At 43.4% G+C, this 21,275-nt stretch overlaps 2 protein-coding genes across 2 annotated transcripts in view; one reads left to right on the top strand and one right to left on the bottom strand.

Moving 5' to 3' along the window:
- Positions 1-3,703, top strand: part of ASPH (aspartate beta-hydroxylase) — a 221,347-nt gene extending 217,644 nt beyond the window's left edge. The window contains exon 25 of the mRNA XM_047073977.1: positions 1,488-3,703. Coding sequence (XP_046929933.1) covers positions 1,488-1,638 — 151 coding nt within the window. The 3' untranslated portion in view covers positions 1,639-3,703. The remainder of the gene's footprint in view (positions 1-1,487) is intronic.
- A 1,646-nt stretch (positions 3,704-5,349) lies between these two features.
- CLVS1 (clavesin 1) overlaps positions 5,350-21,275 on the bottom strand; it is a 159,534-nt gene continuing 143,608 nt past the window's right edge. The window contains exon 5 of the mRNA XM_047073733.1: positions 5,350-5,437. Within this exon, the coding sequence (XP_046929689.1) occupies positions 5,350-5,437 (88 nt within the window). The remainder of the gene's footprint in view (positions 5,438-21,275) is intronic.

Genomic DNA, 21,275 nt, shown 5'->3' with positions numbered 1-21,275 from the left:
TAATAATATTTAATAATATATACTATGTCTTGTGCTCTGGTATCTGTATATTTCTGTTGTTGGTTTCACTTGGATGGAACTCCAGTAGAACTCTTTGAACCATAAGAGGAATCACAGTGAAGAGTCAAGCAGCCCACGTTTATTGAATGCAAGCTATTAGGCTAGGTGTGTGAGACAGCGTGTGACATGGGGTAGGAAGGTGGGGATGAGTGGGAAAGTAGGGGCCGATTCTCAACTTCAAGGAACTTTCAACTGGCAAATATTCGTTTGTTTATCATTTACTTTAAATAACGTAGAAATGTTATTGTCTGATTAATACAATGTGTCTGGGATGAATGTACCTCTCACCAACACCCCGCCCCCCACCCCAACCACCACTCCACAGGGACATTTGGCAATGACTGGGGATACTTTTGGATCTCATGACTGGTGGGAGAGTGCTACTGGCATCTAGTGGGTAGAGGCCAGAGAGGCTGTCAAACATATGCAGAGCACAGGACAGCCCCTAAGTTATCTGAAATCTTGAAATCAAGCTAGCATTTTCTATCCTATGATTTTAATTTTTTGCTAATCCACAATATAGAATATCAAATGCTTGCATGGAACTTTAATACTAAAGAAAATTTCCTAGTAATAACTTCATTTTAAAAATGTAACTTAGCATGTAATAAATTGGCAGTAAATACCTATTTTAAAAAGAGAAGAACATTAGCATGACTAATAAACTTTCTTTGGATTTGACAGGCATTGTGTAATTGCCCCTGCATATTTCTGTCTTGATTGCTTTATTTAGACTAGTACTATGTTTAGGTCTTAGCTGCTATACACATATTTTATGAAGTAATGTTGGAGGCCCTGAAGAATGTTTTACAGCATTGATTTAAAATACTCCATGGATAGCCCACTTGCATTGCAAATGACATTAAAAATATAAACAAAATCCATTCCCAATCTGCCTTTCCATAAAATGGGACTTCTTCCACGAAATGGAGCTTTAACCAACGGAAAGCGTTGAGAAAATCATTTGGAGATGCACTGGCGCCCTTCCAGGTATCCTACGGGGCATGAAGATACCCAGGTGCTGCCCATAGGTCTAGACCAGTCTCTGAAAGGCCAAGGGAGGACAGCATGCAATCATTGACCAGGAAGTCATGTGGGCTTGAGCCACCGGGGCACGCCTTTCACTGCTTGCCTGACTCTACAAGCCACACCTAGGCTTGTTCCGAGAATAATTGCAAAGCCTGTGGTGAGGTCAGTATGCTCTTATCACCAGTCCCCTGCCCTGTGTTCACGTTCAGGGCTCAGCATCGAAAATTGTATTCATGGTAAGAATCCTTAAATTCTTTCTTAATCACCAAGGAGAGAATAAATGCTGGCTTCGTGTTCCAGTTATCTGGTCATCTCCCAAAGGTTATCATGAAAGTGCCCATCTGCACATAGCCATGGGTTGATTCTCAGACATCTGAACCCATGTTTTTCTGTTCCAGGACGTGGGAAGAAGGCAAGGTGCTCATCTTTGATGACTCTTTTGAGCACGAGGTATGGCAGGACGCTGCGTCTTTCCGGCTGATATTCATCGTGGACGTGTGGCACCCAGAGCTGACCCCCCAGCAGAGACAGAGCCTTCCTGCGATTTAGTGTGTTGTACAGGCCTGGGACACACTGGAGAGAGGCTGCCTTTCCGCTTCCATCTCCTTGGGTGTAGGGACACAGGTTCCAAGTCTGAGGCCCTTGATTCCTTTGACTTGCAGCCCGAAAACTTCTGAGGCTCCTCCTAGGATTAGAAGACACTAAAAGGAATATTTGCCTTGCTGCGGTTCATGTAGAAAGTACTCTGCTGTACTTCCTCCCATGACGGCACCCATCTGATGCCACATTTTCAGGTGAATACGGGATAGCTTCTACCTTGTCAGCCAAAGATGCTTTCTCCACTTAGAAGAGGCCGAAATCAGTGTACAATGAGAAGATATGTAGAAACTGTGAATGGATCGCTTTAGCTTGTAATCTTTCTATGCAATTATATTTTTCTAGGGTAGCTAGGCAATTTTGTCATCACGTACCACTACTTTTTTGTTGATTTTGATAGCGAGCTGTGTAAATGCTGTTCAATGGTAACTTTCCCCGTGAACCCATACGTCCCTCTTTTAATTATTTCTAGTGAAAGACACTCATAAAAGAAGCAATTATATTTTCCTACTACAAAGGAGAAAGATGTAATTGTGCTGATGTCTGCGGACTGTACTGCTTCCTACCAACTGAGTCCCTTTGCTATTTCAAATCATCATTGAAAGACGGTGTCTTAATTTCTCTCCTCACCATGCAAATGGTAGAGACTCTGTCTTTCTGAGAGGAACTTTTCATACTGAAAGAAGACATGGAATTATTTTATATCGAGGTATGAAAGTGCCACATGAAAATTTTTTTAATGCCGAGAATTAGGACTTGAAAAAGTAACATTTCTCGGAGTAAAAACGTTCTCTCAGGATCAAATAGCGAGGTGGCTTCTAGGACATCGGGCTCCTTGGCCTCTTTGCCGTCTGAGAAGGGGCTGGAACCCAGAGTCTCCTTGCCTGTTGTAGATCCACGTGAGTGAGGAGGTCCTTAGGTGGGTCCCCACCACAGTTTTGTAAAAATATGAAGGATGGCAGAGTGAAAGACCTCGAGAATGCCAGGATCTTAGTCCTGCGTTTAGGGTGTCCAGATCGCCTTCCTCTTTGACGGAGTTTGGAAGACTCTTGTGTTTCCCTGGCTTGAGAAACTTCTGCCATTTAAATACAGCTTTGAAGTAGCAATCGTTGTCCATAGTTTAGCTTTCATGTTACGCACGGCGTAGAAATAACAGTTGAAAAATGGTTTTGCCTCCTTATTCCAAAGATGGTCAAACTTAGAAGAGTATTAATGCATTAAATATTGCATGTTTCCAGTCCAAACTAGAAATGATAGCTATGTGAATGTAATGATATTCATGTACCTGAATTTTAAGCCAATACGAACAAAAATGCTGAAGAAATGACACAGCAGTTACCAAATCTCATTCACGGGTAGAAAAAAACACCTGTGCTTCCTTTCCATTTAAGGACAAAGAGGGATGCTTTATGTCTTTTAAAAAGAGTTCTTTAACGTTGAAATGGACCCTTTTGGCTTGATGTGAGCTTCCAGTGAGAAGGGTTTGCAAGATATTTTGTTCCCGTCTGTTTTGCCAAAACAATCCCACTAAAATAGATGAAGAAGCACATGAGGAAAGTATCGAAATTACCAAAGTCCAGAAGAAAAAGCAAACTCTTGAAAATAAAAAGGTGTTGTGTCCTTCAGTATTTATTGAACGGAAGAAATGACTGACAAAGGACAACACAATCCAATGCTCCTGTAAGAATATTCATGTCACTTACTGAATTTGGTTCTTACACGTATACCGCATACACATAAAGAAATTTAAAGTATGAGTTGTCAGTGTTAAACCATCATCTTACGTTCATTTAATGAAATCACGGACTAGAGTAAAAACTAGCTCTTGACTTAATAATTATAATATGGTATTTCAAATCAGGTCACTACAGTAGGTTCTAAATGTTGCCAATTGAAAAGCCAGAGTTATCCTTACTGTTGTAAAGTGTTGGCAATAATCGACTCTGATACCGTTTTAAACACTTGGATCCCTCAACTGTTTTATAAACACAAGTAATAAAATGGATTTTCTAATTCACTTTAATTCTTTATCTTTCTTCCCTCTGTCATGGAATATAAGGAAAGCATTTTGGTCACTGCATTGGTAGAATGATTTTCAGTGTTACTATTTTGTTATTTGAAATGTCTACATAAAATGAATTGGTTTTACTTGTACTGTGATACAGTTGGTTGAGAAATATTTTTAATTCTATTTAAATTTTATTTCAAGGGTGGAATACAAAAATTACTTCTTATTCCCCTCTACCAGTAGAAAAAAAACCTAAAATACTAGATTCATTGAGAAAGAGATGTAATAAATGGTTACGATTAGTAATATCCATGGAGGGTGATTATGGCCAGATGAATCACCTCCTGTCTTTGAATTTTTTAGTTAATTCTCCCAAACACTTAAAACATAAAATCATATTTTTCTGCCCATTATCAACTCAAATGTTTTTTGACATTGAGCACCAACTGGTCATACTAATAAATGCCCATGTCATGCAGATGGCTGGGAGCATAAAATATGTGTAAAAACATACAACTCATCTGGGGAAACATGGCCCAAGTAAGGATATCGTATCCTATTCACTTTTATTTCATTTCCTTTGACTGGATAGTTGGGGACTCCATTTCTAAGGAGAATAGACAAAGAAATAAAATGATCTTTGGCATTTTATCCCGCAATCCTAATCTATTTTCAGTATTTGCATATTTAGCCATCTTTAAGGGTCTTCCTCCATGATTGATATGTACCCTCTCCGCAACAGCCAGGTCCCTTCTCCACACCTTGAACTGGTTGCAGGAGGATGGGGGGCGCTAAATGCTTCAGTAGCACTTTTCTTTGCTGTAGTGACCCGAGTGAGGCAATTTGAATGGATTCATTCATCACTGACATGTGTTTTCAATGAGACCCCACCCCCTCCCCCGCAGATACATGTTGCCTGTGACAAGTCACATTATTAAGATGAAACAATCATATTTCAAGTTGTGTGCGTCTTCCTTTAAAGTCAGATCATGGTAATCAGCTGGTGGCCTGAAAGAAAGATGTGACGTCAAAATCATTCTTGCAGGATATCCAAATAAGCAAACTCTGCAAATAGCCGGACCTACAAGAACATGCCCTTAGGCTGAACAATTCGATGCTGGTGATGAGGTCAAAGAAAATAATTCAATAAGAATGGAAATCACTGGAGAGATTACTGTCTTGGGGCTTTGCACTTACACTGAGCTTGACAACTGTGTCTGCACAGCTTAATTCTGGTGTATCTACTTGGAAGTGCGCTTAATCTTAAATCACAAAAACTGAAAAGGGTATCTGCGGTGCCTCAGAAAAATCCTTGTCCTAACGGAGTGTGTGCATCAATTTAGTTTTTCCTTTTTCAATTCATTGAATACCGTAAATAAAGGGGAAGGGGAATACCGTAAATAAAGGGGAATATCGCCTTGCTTCACCTCCAATCCCCTCACTGAAAAAAAACAACAAAAAAAACCCATCTCTCAAGTCTGTTCACTTTGGCTGCTCAGACCGATGGCTGGTGACAGTCATCACCAGGTGGCAGAGTGGAGGGCCTCATGTCAAGCGAACGCACATGTCTGTGTGGGTCAGTTGCGCCTGTGCTTCCCGGGTGGCTGATACCACTGAAGGCTGGCGATCTGCGGGAGCGTGGGGTGAGCCGGGGTTCAGTCCAGAGCCAGGAGTGGCTGAGTGTTCTCGTTCTCTCCCTTCTCTTCATGTTTCAGGGTCCCAGCTTCTACCACAGACTGAGATCTAATAATAGGGGAAGGAGAAAGAAGCAATTACAGACCATTCATGGTGGCAACAATTTTGGAACCTTGGAAGGCATTCAGATTTTAAGTTCCCCTTATTAATCCAAACACTCAGAATAACAATATAATCCCCCTCTTTTTTTGTATCTCTCTCTTGCTGGCTTTTTTGCGTTCTACACCACATATTTATGGGGAGAGGCATCTTGAAAGCCTCTTTGCCAAGATCTTTTCTGGTGGTCAAAGCAACGTGTGCGTTCTAGCCACAGACTGCCCCAGTGTCTAAACATTCTACGGATCTTGAGATGCATCAAGTCAAATGAATACCGGATTTTTTTAATGTTCCCAAATACTTTTTAGTATTTAGTATTCAAGGGTGGAATACAAAAATTACTTCTCTTATTCTCCTCTACCAGTAGAAAAGAAAAATTACAACACGAGATTCCTTGAGAAAGAGATGTAATAAATGGTTGCGATTAGTAATAACCCATAGAGGGTGATTACGGCTAGTTGAATCACCTCCTTTCTTTGAATTTTTTAGTTAATTCTCCCAAATACTTAAAACATAAAATCATATTTTTTCTGCCCATTATCAACTAAAATATTTTTTATTTGACACTGAGCACCAACTGGTCATACTAATAAATGCCCATGTTTCTCAAGATCACAGGAAACTATCATGCATGATGTTAAGACCACAAGGTTTGGAATCAGATTGGTAAATGTAGACTCTGCCCTTTACTGGCTGAGGAGCCTTGGAGGGGTTCTTAAAACTCTCTGGACCTTTATTCTGCCACCTATAACACAGAACTATTACCTACTTCCCACTGCTATTGATAAGGACTAAAGCTAATCATATTTGTAAAGCACTTGACGTGTAATTTCAATCAAAATTTTCAGAGCATTCTGTCACCATAGTGCAGTAATAGCAATCTGTAGTTTCTGATAAGCCCTCTCATATCAGATGATAACAGTTTCTATTTTGGGTTTACAATGTGAACTGAAGTTATTTTCCAGTATATAGAGAGGTTATAAGAGATAGGGTGTGCAATATACATTCAATAAATGTTCACATGCTAAAAAAAAAAAAAAAATTAAGGGGTGCCTGGGTGGCTCAGTCAGCTAAGTGCCTGACTTTGGTTCAGGTCATGATCTCACAGTTCACAAGTTCGAGCCCCGTGTCGGGCTGTGTGCTGACAGCTCAGAGCCTGGAGCCTACCTCAGATTCTGTGTCTCCCTCTCTCTCTGCCATTCCTTCACTCTCTCTCTCTCTCTCTCCCTCTCTCTCTCAAAAATGAAGAAAAACATTACAAAAATATTTAAAACATTAAAATGGTTGAACCTGATTGTCCAGACAAGCAAAACTTACATACGACACGCAATAAAATGTGAACTCAGAAGGCCTGAGTTGCCCAAACCTTCAGGACTACCCCTGGACTGGCTCTTCTGAACCCTTGGGGTATCCTGCCTGATAAAATGTCTCCGCGTGCTTGAGACTGTGCGCCATGCCATATAGTTGATGCTAAAAATGTGACTTCTTGTGAATGCCTTTTCTGTATGTCTGGGTTTGGAGTCACCCTGTATCAGTGTGACCTCTTGTGGGGGCAGGTAGGGAAGGAGGAATTGAAGACTGCAGGTCTGTGTGACTGACCCCCATCAGCCAGTAGGAATCCTGGACACCAGGGGCGCCTGGGCGGCTCAGTTGCTTAGGCGTCCGACTCTTGGTCTCGGCTGGGGTCATGATCTCACAGGTTCGTGGATTGAGCCCCACGTTGGGCTCCGTGCTGACGGTGCAGAGCCTGCTGGGGATTCTCTCCTTTTCTCTCTCAAAATAAATAAATTTGAAAAAATAAAGAGAAATCCTGGACACCACGGTGTGGGTGAGTTTCCCTGATTGGTCACACTTGGTGCATGTTGTCACATGTTGCTGGGAGAATGAAACTCTGTCAGGACAACCGGAAGCCAGCGACTGGTCCTGTGCACCTGGACCTCACCCAATGCACCTTTCTCCCTTGCTGATTTTAATCTGTATTCTTTTGCTGTAACAAACCACAACTGAGTATAACAGCTTTTCTGGGACCTGTGCGTCCTGGAAACGTATTAAACCCGGGGGTGGTCGAAATGACCCCCAGAACAATATATAATTACACTAACAACTTGTTTTGTGTGCACCTGGTATTGTTGGAAGTCCTTTAGATGTATTAGCTTACTTCATTTTCACACCCCTGAGGAGTGCTGCTATTATCTCCATTTTATAGACGGGGGAGAGGGAGGGGTGGAACTGGGGGACGGACAAGTAACATAGAAAAGGCAACACAAATAGAGGACAGGGTTTTCACCATCATGCCACTTCCGGGCATACCTAGGGCTGCAGAGCTGTTTATCTGAACTATTTAGTGTTCCTTAGTTTTACCTCACTGTAAAAATAACTCCCCCCACCCCCGGCCCCAGATTCTTATGTCCATTCAGGATATGCACGTACCGTAGAAAGTTTAAAGAAATCAAGAAGCAAATTAGTACAATTGTCTCAAAACAATAGATTTTTACTCTAACTCTACTGTGACGCCAGGCACAGTCCCACTTTGTGTGCCAAGCCTAAGCTTTGAAAGTGAGATGGCTTCATGTGGTCCCGGGACAGGACGGAGGAAGCCCCCGCTTGCAGTGTGGCTCAGCTATTTGACACATTTGCTATGCATCTCCCTCTGCTTTCGTGAGGGGTCCGGTGTGTGTGTGTGTGTGTGTGTGGTGGGGGCAATAGATTTATAGGTTTATAGCAAAGCTGAGAGCCCAGAAGCATTGCCATAAGCAGGAAGAAAACCAGAGGGACACAAGTGCCTGCACAGGCCACCTCCCGAAGTGTGGCCCCTCAGGCAGCTGCCTAACTGCCTTGTCCTCAGGCCCTGGTGAGCGCGGAAGATCCTGCTGGCTGTCCCACTTCGGGGGCCTTGCACTGCGCTTCCCTACTTTCGAGCTGGTTGCGTCTCGTTTACAACGTGGCAAGGGAGGTCCCAACCACAGAGTGACAAGGCACCGCAGTGACCCCTCGAGATGAACCCAACAGGGAGTATTCAGTAAGGGGCCGTGCAGCCTCTCCTTGAATCAGTCCAAATTGAGAACCCCAGTCCTCCATGCCGCCCTAGAGGGGCAACTCTCCCAGAAACGTCTTTACACTGAACTCAAACCTGTCTTTGCAACTTCTAGATACCGTTTCTTGTTCTGTCTGCTAGAGCCACCCGTGTACATGTAATCCGCTTGGTCCACATAACCACCCCCCTTTTTTAAGCTCATTTATTTATTTTGAGCGAGAGAGAGAGAGAGAGAGAGAGCACATGGGCTCAAGCAGCAGAGGGGCAGAGAGGCAGAGAGAGAATCCCAAGCAGGCTCCGCACCTCCAGCGCAGAGCTCCAGGTGGGGCTCAAACGCACAAACCATGAGATGGTGACCTGAGCTGACACCACGAGTCAGAGGCTCAACCAACTGAGCCACCCGGACGCCCTCACGTGACCACCCTCTAAGTGTTTATCTAGTGCCCTTGTCGCCAGCTAGAACCCAAGATCTCACCATCACTGCCCACCTGCTTGCACTCACTTTTCCCCCATCTTTCCTTAAGCTCTCCTTTCCAGCTTACCTGGTTGGCAAATGAGACCCGACCCCGGCCCTCAGGTGATAGCGAGTGCCGGACAAGGCCATCCAGACCAGCTTGAGATAAACCCCCTGACTCGTGCCTACACGGGACCATGGAGTGGCCTCTGGAACTACCAACGATTACCTTCACCCCATTATAACACTAAAATCTCTGCCCCAGGGGGAACACAAGCCTCATTTACATAACACACAAAATATGTATAGGCACGTGTGCAACCCTACGCCCACCTGCACATATGGTGACAAGGAGCCTCTTTTTAAATATTTATCTTCACCCCAAATCAAAGGAACCTAACCACCCTTGCTCGGGAAGTCATGACATTGGAAGTTTTTCCCTGTGATCTCCTTATTTGCCGCAAATAGAATTTCTTTTGTGTGACGGTTCACCTGGTGTAGTTTCTCTCTGTGACTCACCAAGGAGCCACCTCCCGTTGGTCAGGTTACACCTTCAGCCCTCTCTTCCTGCCACCACCAAGGCTAACCAGATTCCTCTCGTGCCAAGGTTTCTAAAATTACTGCTGGGACGTTCTCCTGAATCTCTTCATCAACTGGTTGCCCACAGGGTGTCACCCCAAAATAGAGTGAAATTATTGCTTCTCGGGTTTTTTTTTCTTTTTCTATGCTTCTGTTGAAGCATAGACAATGCACCTAAAATTGTATTAGCCTTTCTGGCACTCACTCAACACAGCTGAGGGAAAATTTAGCTATATTTGCATAGGCTGCTGGTAAACCATTCCTCTTCCATCTTGAAGGTGCATGGTTCAGTATCCAATTTCTTCTTCTGAAATTTGGCTCATATCTCTATCTCTGTCTTTTTGGATCTCGAAATTTGTTATCCATCCAAATTATTGTCTGTGATCTTAAAGAGAATTAGATTGGTTTCCAAACTTCCCCTCCCTATTTTGGGAGCCACTGTGGAAAAAAATTCAGGGCGCCTGGGTGGCTCAGTCAGTTAAGCATCTGACTTCAGCTCAGGTCATGATCTATCCGTTCATGGGTTCGAGTCCTGCATCAGGCTCTCTGCTGTCCGGGAGAAGCCTGCTTCGGATCCTCTGTACCCCTCTTTCTGCCCCTCCCTTGCTTGCGCTCTCTCTCTCTCAAAATAAATAAGTAAACTTAAAAAAAAGAAAAGAACAGATCCACGACATGTCAAATATTGAATTTTCAAACAAAAATCACTTATTTACACTCATAGTGAGAAATGTTTGAGGATGTCTCCTGAGCAAATGTTCAGGAACCTTAGTTTTCTTGTGGAAATACTGCTTCAGTTACCCCAAGCTAGACTCACACCCAGATATGAGATTACTGTGATAGGCACCCAGAAGACAGGGTGTTCGGAGGAGGTGAGGCATTAGGTCTAGAAGGACAAGAAGGAAGGAAAAGGCTATTGTTCACACAATGACATCATTCACAGTGCTCATTCGGGTGACTCTTCCTCCTTCCACTTGGGGTCAAATTTAGATCAGTGTGATTTCTTTCAATACCTGTACTGACAGCAGGGACACAATGCAGGCTTTTTTACCTCAGTCAATACACTGCGTGTCTTGGTAAAATGGATCAATTTGGAGGAGCCGAGCATGAGGAATGGAACTTAATGTTTTCTTTTTTATCTGCCTTTCCCCTGATTGAGACAATGACCATAGGCTTTTTACTCTCAGCATGACATCATCCCATGTGCCTGGTCGCACAATGGACATTCAATATAAGGAACACCCTACATTGTGAAGTAGTTGAAATTCACTGGGGAAACAGAAAGCAAACGTTGCTTTTTTTTTTTTTACAAATCTGGTATAAATAAAGAACCCAAGAGAAACATCCTCCTTAAATGCTTCCCTCTGGACATTCGGCAGAGTCAAAGTACTCTCTAAGAAGACCGATCAAGTGCTCACTGATAAAAGTGTCTCCACCACGGGTAAACAGAGTGCTCAGAAATTGTGTATTTAGCGCATTAACCACTAAGGAGCCTCTCGCCTTGCGACTTCCTTGTCCAGATCACTCTCGGTGGTAATCTCTCCATTCAGTGGCTTTGCCTCCTCACAAGAAGCTTGACACTTTCACAGAAATAAACATTTCAGGCTTTTCTCTGGGGTCCGCTTTCTGACACTGAAGCCAGCTTGACCCCACGGGCAGACAGGGGAGGGATTTGAGCTATTTCCGCCATGGTTATCTCAGTGGTGTAGCCAACTACCCTAACAAAGCCTTCATTCCAGCCTTGATAGCAACATTTTGTTTTCCCGCCATTATATTCATTCTCTCCCTCTCTCCCTTCCCTTCCCTCTCTCTTTTTACCCACTACCTTCCCTTTCACTTCTCTAGCGCTTGGAGCTTTCCCCACTCCGTACCACCAAAGATCTTTAGCCATGGTTGAATTTTACTGATTACGAAAGCAATTAAATTCCAGAAAGAACAAGACAAAGGTGGGAAATGTTCACCATGAGCCAGTCCATTTTGCATTGACCAATAATCGGACTGAGACTTCTGCTCTCAGAAGTTTATTTCCAAAACTTTGTTTAGCTACTTTATCTCAAAAGCCATCACTACATAGCATTCTTACTAATGAACTGCCATTGCCTGGCTTTGACCATGCAGACCCCAAGTGAGGAGGACACCGGAACTCTGCCCTTCAACCGTAGGCATTCACCAGGCATCACGGGAGCCCAGAGATAGAAGGAGGCTCAGAGGCAATTAAGTCAAACCCTCATTTAACTCAGGTCCTAACCATTTGTTTTCCAGGGACCAACCTCATCGCTCCATCAGGAAGTATTCCATTACCCTGGTTTTACTTCTTAAAGTCAAGGATGGGCTTGGTTTTGTGGAATAGCATGGAACTGCCTCATATTCTAATGAGCCTATGTAAGGACTTCTAAACAGAAAGAATATTTTTTTTAAATGTATCATTAAAGAATTCTTCTAAGTAATTTTATGAAGCCTCCTTTTCTCCCTGTAGGTTCAAGTATCAAGGACATTTTGCCAGGGAGCTCCAGCCTGGGCTTGAATAATGGCTTCACCACTGGCTTTCTGATCTTGGGCAAATTCCACCTCTTCGTATGTAAAATGATATCATGCGAGGTGGGAATAAAGAGGATTCGATGCACGAGACATATAACGTGTTCAGCTAAACATGCCCATTCGTTTTTAGCTCTTCTTATTCTACCCCTTTTGCAGATAAGAAAATTAAGGTCTGGGAACACTGAATTCTTTCATAAATGTAGCCATAAAGCATGGATGCAACTCAAAGTTCCAATTGCTTCATTGTAAAGTTTACCAGAGAGAATTGTGTATACTCATGCATTGTGAAGAACCAACATTTCAAAATTGAGAGACTAATATTTAAAAAATTCAAAATAGATTATTGCTCACGAATGCTAACCTTACTGCCTTACCTTGTATTTTTAGAAGTAACACAAATTTCCATCTGATTAGCAATCATTTATGTAGCTTTCAGCGCAACATATTTACAGTTGTTTTCACTGGGAACAATTACTGTTTACTGAACCAAACAAATCACGAAGGATAAATCAATAAATCATTTTTTAAAAGATAAGCCTAAGTATTTCTCGCATAAAGCAGCAAACCTTTTCCCCATCAAAGTGAAGAAATAACAAATAAACCTCCCTCTACTCTGGCAATACAATTTGCCACAATTTACTGAACTGGAAATAGAAAGAAACTGATCCAAGAAAAATATTCTATTACTTTTGAAGTGAACTATTTTTAGAGTGAGCTAAACATTCAGCTCAGTTTTTGCCTTTTATGTACTATAACTCAATTTAAATGTATAATGTATTTCTATTTTGCTGTGATGGGCTTGGGCACTGACTACTGATCTTATAACAAGGAAGAAAGAGCCAAGAAAAACTACACACACCTTCAGAAAGGCTGGAGGCTGCTGCTTTTGTGAAATTAGGCTTACAAGTAAATAGGAGTAGAGCAACACTGTCCAATACAGAGCCCTAACCGCACGTGACTCTTGAGGACCTGAGATTGGGCCAGTCTGAATTGAGATCGGCTGGATTTTGAAGACAGTATTAGAAAAAGAATGTAAAGTATCTCAATACTTTTCAAAATTACATATTGGAATCATAATTTTTGTATATATTGGGTTAGATAAAAACATCACTAAAATTAATTACACTTCTTTATTTTTGTAATGTGGCTACAAGACAACTCAAACAGTTTAACGTATGTGGCTCCCATTATATTTCTGTTGGGCAACATTGGTCTAGCGCTTCATATACTCCATCATGCCTATGGCTGAGCCTAGAATAATACTCTAATCCTCATTGAAAAATCACAGCCATCTTAGGGGTGCCTGGGTGGCTCAGATTGTTAAGCGTCCAACTCTTGGTTTTAGCTCAGGTCATGATCTCATGGTTCGTGGGATGGAGCCCCATGCTGACAGCACGGAGCCTGCTTGGGATTCTCTCTCTCCCTCTCTCTCTCTCTGCCTCTCCCCGACTCATGTTCTCTCTCTCTCTCAAAATAAATAAATGAACCGTAAAAAGAAAAAAAGGAAGAAAGAAAAAGAAATTTATAGCCATCTCAAAGGACCTCAGCAACATTACTGTCTGCCATTGCCAATATTCATTGTTCTAAGCTCATTCCATGCATTGATTGACTTAATCTTCCCTTTGACACACACAAGGTCCCATGTGACCTGAGAGCTGTTTACTGAGTACCACTGTTGTGGCTTGAATCCTAACTAGAAAGAAACTTCATTAGTTTAGACTCCATTAATTTGCTATCATTTAGAGGAAGGTTAACATATACCTTTATTTTGTCCCTAAATGAATAAATGATATTTTAAAAACTTTAGAAATTGTAATTACCTGATGAAAAAGAAATAAGTTCTTTCTCCACAAATAGCAAAATTACTACTAACTTGGTTAATACTGACGTTATGACTACAGATGGTTTTTGCCGTTCCTTGTAAGGGGCCTGGGAGAAGTGAGCTGGAAGAAGAAGGCTAGGCTAGGGATTAAGTCCTTCTTCTCATCACTGCCTCACCAACTCGTGGTGGGCGCTATGGAGTACCTCACTCAGCTTCTCTGGCCTCACATTATTCACCTGTAAAATAATCATTTTGGATGGGGTGATATATTCAGCCCCAAGATTCCATGAACTCCACCAGACTGAGTTACAATCACCATTTGTTCTGAAAAACCATTAAATCTCGAAAAGCACTTTTCACAGTTCTCCAATTCAGATGTAAAGCTAAATTGACTCACATAGTCTAAGTCCCTCTCTGCCACATCATTGGTTTTTACCTCCTTCTAGAAAAGCATAAAAATACTACAAATGACAACAGCTGGCCAGGTATGGAATGCCTTTCCTGAAGTTAGTATGTGACCAACACCTTTAGATCTTTTTTTTTTTTTTTTTAAATTTTTTTTTTCAACGTTTATTTATTTTGGGACAGAGAGAGACAGAGCATGAATGGGGGAGGGGCAGAAAGAGAGGGAGACACAGAATCGGAAACAGGCTCCAGGCTCCGAGCCATCAGCCCAGAGCCTGACGCGGGGCTCGAACTCACGGACCGCGAGATCGTGACCTGGCTGAAGTCGGACGCTCAACCGACTGCGCCACCCAGGCGCCCCACACCTTTAGATCTTGAGAGTCAAAAAGAGTTATCTTTTTAAAATATTTTATACTTCTGCAAGTTTCTTCTTTTTAAAAAATTTTTCATCTTATTTTTGAGAGAAGAGAGAGAGAGAGCAAGCAAGCAAGCAAGCGGGGGAGGTGCAGAGAGAGAAGGAAACACAGGATCCAAAGCAGGTTCCAGGCTCTGACCTGTCAGCACAGAGCCTGACGTGGGACTCGAACTCAGGATCCGTGAGTTCATGACCTGAGCCGAAGTCAGATGCTCAACCCACTGAGCCACTCGGGAGCCCCTGTACTTCTGCAAGTTTCTAAATGTTGCATTCAGATCTGCCAGGTGCTACATAATAACTGTTTTCCTGTGTCACTGTTGACGTGTTTTAGTTTATTTAAAACGTCTTATCGCCGCACGTGATCTGTGCTCAGAGAGTAGTTTCAGAGGATGCTACTGCCCAGTCTGTAGCCACCAAGGCTGTTCGAGTTTGCACAAAAATCCCACTCGGCATTCAGTAAACCTTGTTGGCCACATCTGAAATCTGTCTGAGGAGGTTTTGAAGAAGTTTTCAACACACGCTTTATTTGGATATTTTTAGAATTATCACCTACAGGAGAGTCTCCCATCTCCACAGCTGGTTATAATTATTGTCACCACAGTCACCGTCATCGGCCGCCACCGCAACCATTGACCGAACGCTTCGTGCAGGCCAGGTTTGGCACTGAGTAGTATTCAGCCTGCATTATCTCTGTTTAATCCTCACAATAACCTTCCGAGGTGGGTATTATGAATCCCATCTTGCAGATCAAGAAACCGGGCCTCGGAGAAGTTGATTAATTTGCTCAAGATTATCCTAGTTCGTTGTGCAACTAAAATCTGAACCCAAATATCACCAGTCCTCTGTTATTTATTTTTTAAAAAAGTGATTTTTAGGCAAGCGAATGAAATCAGAAAAGAAAATAGAACTTCATTCAGGAAAGAAAGCGTTCTAAGAATTACAGGTTATGTGGTTATATCTTCATCGATAATGACCAGTGGAGTATTTAATCATACTTCATAATTTTTCTAAATGCACAGCATTTGTGCAAATAGCTGGGAACGCCTATACAGACGTGCAGTTGGTCGATAGGGCAAGTCCAGTAGGGTGAAGCAAGGGAGCCGATTAGATTTCACTGAGAACACAGCTCAGCCACCAAAAGACGAGCCAAGGAAGGGGTGTAGGGAGGAAGGGACAGGAGAAGGGAGCCAAGGAACCCCGCGCTGGAAACTGGCAGCTGCGAATGGACATCCGCTTAGTTTATTTACAAAGGGGCTTATCGCTCTTTAGGAAGCTATGCGTTCCTGTTAGAGTAACTCCAAGTTTCTCAGCTGTAAAATGAGATCGTATTACCCTTTTCTGCACAGCGCTATGAGAGATAAGAGATATAATAAAGTGCTCAGAGCTCTTTCAAGGAGAGACGATGTAAATTGGAAGGGTTTATCTTTTCACTGACACTTCCCTGAGTATGATCTTCTGACTTGTCTGATGACAGAGAGAGCCCGAGTGGGCTTTGAAGGAAGCCAAAGACTGCAAATTTAGAAAATAGATATGGAGCGGACGATCTACGTGAAAAAAAGAATTTTAACTTCACCGAGCAATTTACTAAAGAATTCCTATAAGCAGAGCCACCCTGGGGCACCTACAAGGTCATAAGTAGTGTTGTTGAGCCCAAGTCCTGCATAGGAACCCCAAGCGTGAGAGTGAGGTCTAGAGATGTCTTAGGACCCAATCTATACCCGGGCCAGTCAGCTGTTCTTACAGCCGTTCCAGATTCTGTGTGTGTCGGTTTACCAAATTTTGAGGAATGGCAGGATTCAGGGGTTCTGAGATGGTCACGGGAGCATTAAAAAAATATGTTCTTCACATGCAGATATTTCTGGAGAGGTTTTCTTCTGCTCCCAATCATAACTTAAAAGAGCATCGCTGCAAATGGCTGCAGGTGCGTGCATCACCTGCTTTGGATGGAGTCACCTTTCATTAGAATTAGACCGGCACAAAGGGCTGCCAGTGTCAGAGCATTCCTACTTGTTCCTAATTATTCTCCTCCCTCGAAATTGGTGGTGCCCACCCTCAGAGGAGCTGCTTTGGTAGAACTAGGATATAATGTCCTGAAGCAGGTAGAGAAATGCCAAAAGCTGTCAAGAACTAAGACAATGAGGATGACTCACTCGCTCTGAGTTTGAAAAGGATGGCTAGCGTTCTCGACAGAAACTACCTCTTCATAAAAGCCTGTTTTTTGAGTCAAATGACAGTATGTTCACGGATCTAAATGACAGTATATTCATGGATCTCCTTTGATATTACTGTATGAGCCTGAATTCCCGAACGTCTGTATCTTCCCCACTCACAGTGGGGTTTGGGGACAGCACAGTGCATGGCAAGCGGGAGGGAGTAAGTTGCTTTTCCACTGTATCTTAAAGACAGGGTAGAAATCGGGGCTGGCAGAAATGGGGACGGATATCCACGACAGCTGCAGCAGCTCGAGCAAAGGCAAATCCCGCCCCCCAAAAGGTGCTTGATAACCTTTGTGGAATGAATGAAGGAATGAACACACAAGTAACATGAGAACAGTCGTGATCAAGGAGACAGAGCATTTAACTTGGAAAGAAAAGAACTAGATTTAAAACACTTTTCCACCTACTAGCTCTGTAATCTGCCCTAAGTCATTTAATCTCTGCATACTTGAGTCACTTTATTTATAACGTGGGCAGAATAATCTATTCTGATCTATTTTTAAATCTATTTTTAAAAGGCATCTATTTTTAAAAATCTATATATTTTTTAAATCCCAAACACCTGAAACGTTCGTTTTTCAAGAAGGCTCGGGACAAATCCAAAAACATCCGTATCCGCTCTGGCTTGTGGGAAAAATCCTACAGTTCAGGGCCTTGCCATTTAAAGCGTGGTCGTCAGACCAGCCCTAATGGACACCACCTGAGAGCTGGTTAGAAATGCAGAGTCTCAGGCTCACCCCAGACCTATGGAATCAGAAGCCGCATTTTAACAAGATCCTGCTGCTTTGTGCACAAGTTAAAATTTGAAAGCATTGCTCCAGGGGCATCTGGAGGTTCAGGTCACGATCTCGAGGTCCGTGGGTTCAAGACCCGCATCGGGCTCTGTGCTGACAGCTCGGAGCCTAGAGCCTGCTTTGGATTCTGTGTCTCCCTCTCTCTCTGCCCCTCCCCACTCAAGCTCTGTCTCTGTCTCTCTCTCTCTCTCTCTCTCAAAAATAAATAAACATTAATTTTATTTTTTAAGAAAGAAAGCACTGCTCCAAAGCCAACACTGCGGAAACCTGCTTCTGTCTACGTCAAGACGAGCTGTAAGCATTTGTCAGGTGCGGCTCATTTCCAACCACATTCCTGATTCTGTTCCCTAGTTCACTCAATATCTTAAAGGTTTAAAAGAGTTCATGAAGTGTCTTACGTATGAGAGAATAATAGTGCTTAATAGAGAATAGCTTTCAGTTTAGGAATATCTGTCTTCGTCTCTGAAAAATGATCTGGGGGCGGGGGGGGGGGGACAGGAAAACATTTCAGAAATTCCAAGTTGGGGAACTGAGGCCATCCTGCTTTTCCACTTCACAGTTTTCAGCATCTATGTCATACGATACGTTCTTTCACAAGGTTCGAGCGCACGCTGTATGCTGAGAAAGAAAAAATCTCTGGCTTCAAGGCACTTACATGAAAGAGAAGGAAGTTACTATCACGACCTCTGTCTGTCACCTCTGGAGCCGTTCATACATTGGAGAGGGGATGCCAAGACTCAGTAGTCTAGTCAGAACTATGCCTTCTCGAAGCTGGGGATCAGTCTAGATGTTGGGCCACAGGACTGACCCAGTCAGAGGATCCTTGATGGCAGAGGTGGTGGGGGCTGACACAGACAATGAAACAGAAGCAAATGGGAAACTCTGGAAGTTGAGAAGTGCTGGGAAGCAGGTGATGAAGAAGCCCCGGGGAAAGGAGACGTGCTGCTTAGTAAGAATGCTCCTCCAGCAACTTTGTGTATCTCTGGTGGGAACCAGCTATCCCGCCTCATTCTACCCTCCACGAGGGTAGAATACACAGCGGGTATCCTAAAGTATACCTTCAAGAAAGCAGTGTTCCCTTCCTAGAACCAACCCACAGACACCTTCCCCGTTCCTCCATTTGCAACACTGCAATTCATTCAATTCATTTTTCTTTTCTTTTTTTTTTTAATTTTGTTTTGATGTTTTTATTTATTTTTGAGACAGAGCATGAGCAGGGGAGGCGCAGACACAGAATCTGAAGCAGGCTCCAGGCTCTGAGCTGTCAGCACAGAGCCCGATGCGGGGCTCAAACTCACAGAGTGTGAGATCATGACCTGAGCCAAAGTCGGATGCTTAACCGACTGAGCCACCCGGGTGCCCCTCAATTCATTTTTCAACTTGGACGATGCTTTATGTCTGTCTATAGTTCAAGCCACATAAAGGGTTACTGTGCTTTCACTTGGATTATTGCTTTACTTTGGTTCAAATGAAAGGCCCCTGACTGACTTTCAAAATAACACAAAAGTCAGATTTTACAATAACGCATCCAGATCAATAGGCGGAACCATGATTTTAGTCACACATCAAAGCCTCACCAGAAGAATAACCGCCTGAGGTAGGTGAATTCTTACGAAAATATTTCCATTAATTTTGAGCCCTGTTCTTTCATTCATTCTTCATTCAGGGAGTACGTGCTGGACATTTATCTTTGGCCTGCCTCTGAGCGAGGCCCTGAGAACGTAAACCGCAAGCATGCTACCTGCCCCACTGAGTATCCCTTTGCAAAGCTACACCACCACCTGCAGTCTCGTTCCTGTTCCTTCTGGCATTCTCTGAGACGTTGTGCCACCATTCATCCTCTTTCTTCTATGTCCAATGACAGGGCAAGGACTCAGGGCGATGACTCCTGAGCATTTTGGTCAGTGACTGGATGTCTTTGTCTCCTTACAACCGTCTCTGGCCAACACCCATACCTCCTTGTGCACGAGGCCCCTCTCAGCTCCATTTCCCTCCCTACAGACTGAGATTACATGGCTAAGCCCTTAATCTTTCTCTTGGCCATACCCTGAACTACCTAATAAAATCCAACAAATCCCAGCCTTAGTTGGGCCCAACAATATGGCTCGTCCGGGTCAGCCTGGTAGCTAATGAGAAATGCAGCTCACGCTACCCGGTAGCATGGAGGTCACTGTATACTCCTTAGCACCTCTCCTACCTCTCCTCTCAATACTGTCTTACACCTACTATGTTTCCCCCCAAAGCAATTTCAAACCCTCCCCAACTTTCCACAAATTTTAATCCACACACCTCCATGTCACCTTATCCAAACCACCCCCTGCACACCACTTTGATCTCATTGGTAGTAGGACTTGCCTACTTCCTGGGGAAAATGGTAGCCAACAGACCCATGTGAGCCGAGCCCCCCTAGCTCCAGGCCACCACAACCACATTCAGTTGTCTGGTTACTGCTGAGGGAGCTTCCTCAGCAAGTCAGAAACCTCCTCCACTCAGGTGCTGGGTCCTAATCCATCGCACCTGCTTGGTTAGGTTACTAATTAGGTTACTAATTAGGTTACTATTTATTCCCATTTCTATGTCTTCAAATTCGCCCTCTTTACTGGATCTGTGCTATTAGTCTTGAAAGATCCCCCTCTCCTCATTTTCCAATAAAAGAGGAAAACAATGAAGAAAAGGATAAAGAGCAGAGGAAGACAACGATGAAGAAAAGCAAAATAAAATAGAAGCTACAGTAAAAACACATATGTCTCCAGATACAAAGATCTCCTCCACCTTCACAGACAAACCCTCCACGATAATTGTTTCTACTCTCTGTCTCTGAGCCTCACCTCCCATCTGCATCTGAGCCCGCTGCAATGTCACCTTCATGCTTGCTAAGGCTACCGATGGCCTTCAAGTCATGAGGCCCAGCGGACACCTTTCAGTCTTCATCTTGCTTGGTCACTGGCAGCAGTCAATTGAGCTGACCCTCCACAGTCCTTGAGACTTCACTCTGTCCCCTTGGCTTCAGGGACACCATGCATCTGGTTTACCTCCTACCACTTTGGATGCTCACTCTGGAGTTCTCCATTCCCCTGGCATGCATTCCTTTCTTTATGCCTTTGAGTCCCTAATGTATGTTCATTCCAGAATCCTTTTCTGAGCTTTAGAACCATATGCGCAACTGCCTACGTGACCCACTGCAACCGGGTGTCACATAACTCTTCACACCAACCATACCCAAACCTGAACTCATAACCTTCTCCCCCAGAGAAGGGAGGTGCTCTCCCTGCCCCTCCTCCAGAGTTGCCCATCTTGGCAGATGGAATTGCTCTCCATCGAGGTTCACGTGCCAGGGACCTCCAGTCATTCCTGAAAACTCTTTTATTTATTTCCCATAACCACTTGATTGTCAGGTCTTATTCTACCCTCCAAACGTTTTTGAGTCTGTCTTCTTCCCTCTGTCCCTGTCCCACCACTGTAGTCCAAGTGTCCATTATCTCTTACCTACGCTGTCTCAGGAGCCCCAGATGGTCTTCTCACTCTTACTTTCTCCC

The sequence above is a fragment of the Lynx rufus genome, unplaced genomic scaffold, assembly GCF_022079265.1.
Source record: "Lynx rufus isolate CCGP_SWC_20201006 ecotype Redwood Valley unplaced genomic scaffold, mLynRuf1.p SCAF_12, whole genome shotgun sequence".
Taxonomy (NCBI): Eukaryota; Metazoa; Chordata; class Mammalia; order Carnivora; family Felidae; genus Lynx; species Lynx rufus.
Note: the sequence above shows the minus strand (reverse complement) of the source record. Positions and strands in the feature narration are given on the sequence as shown.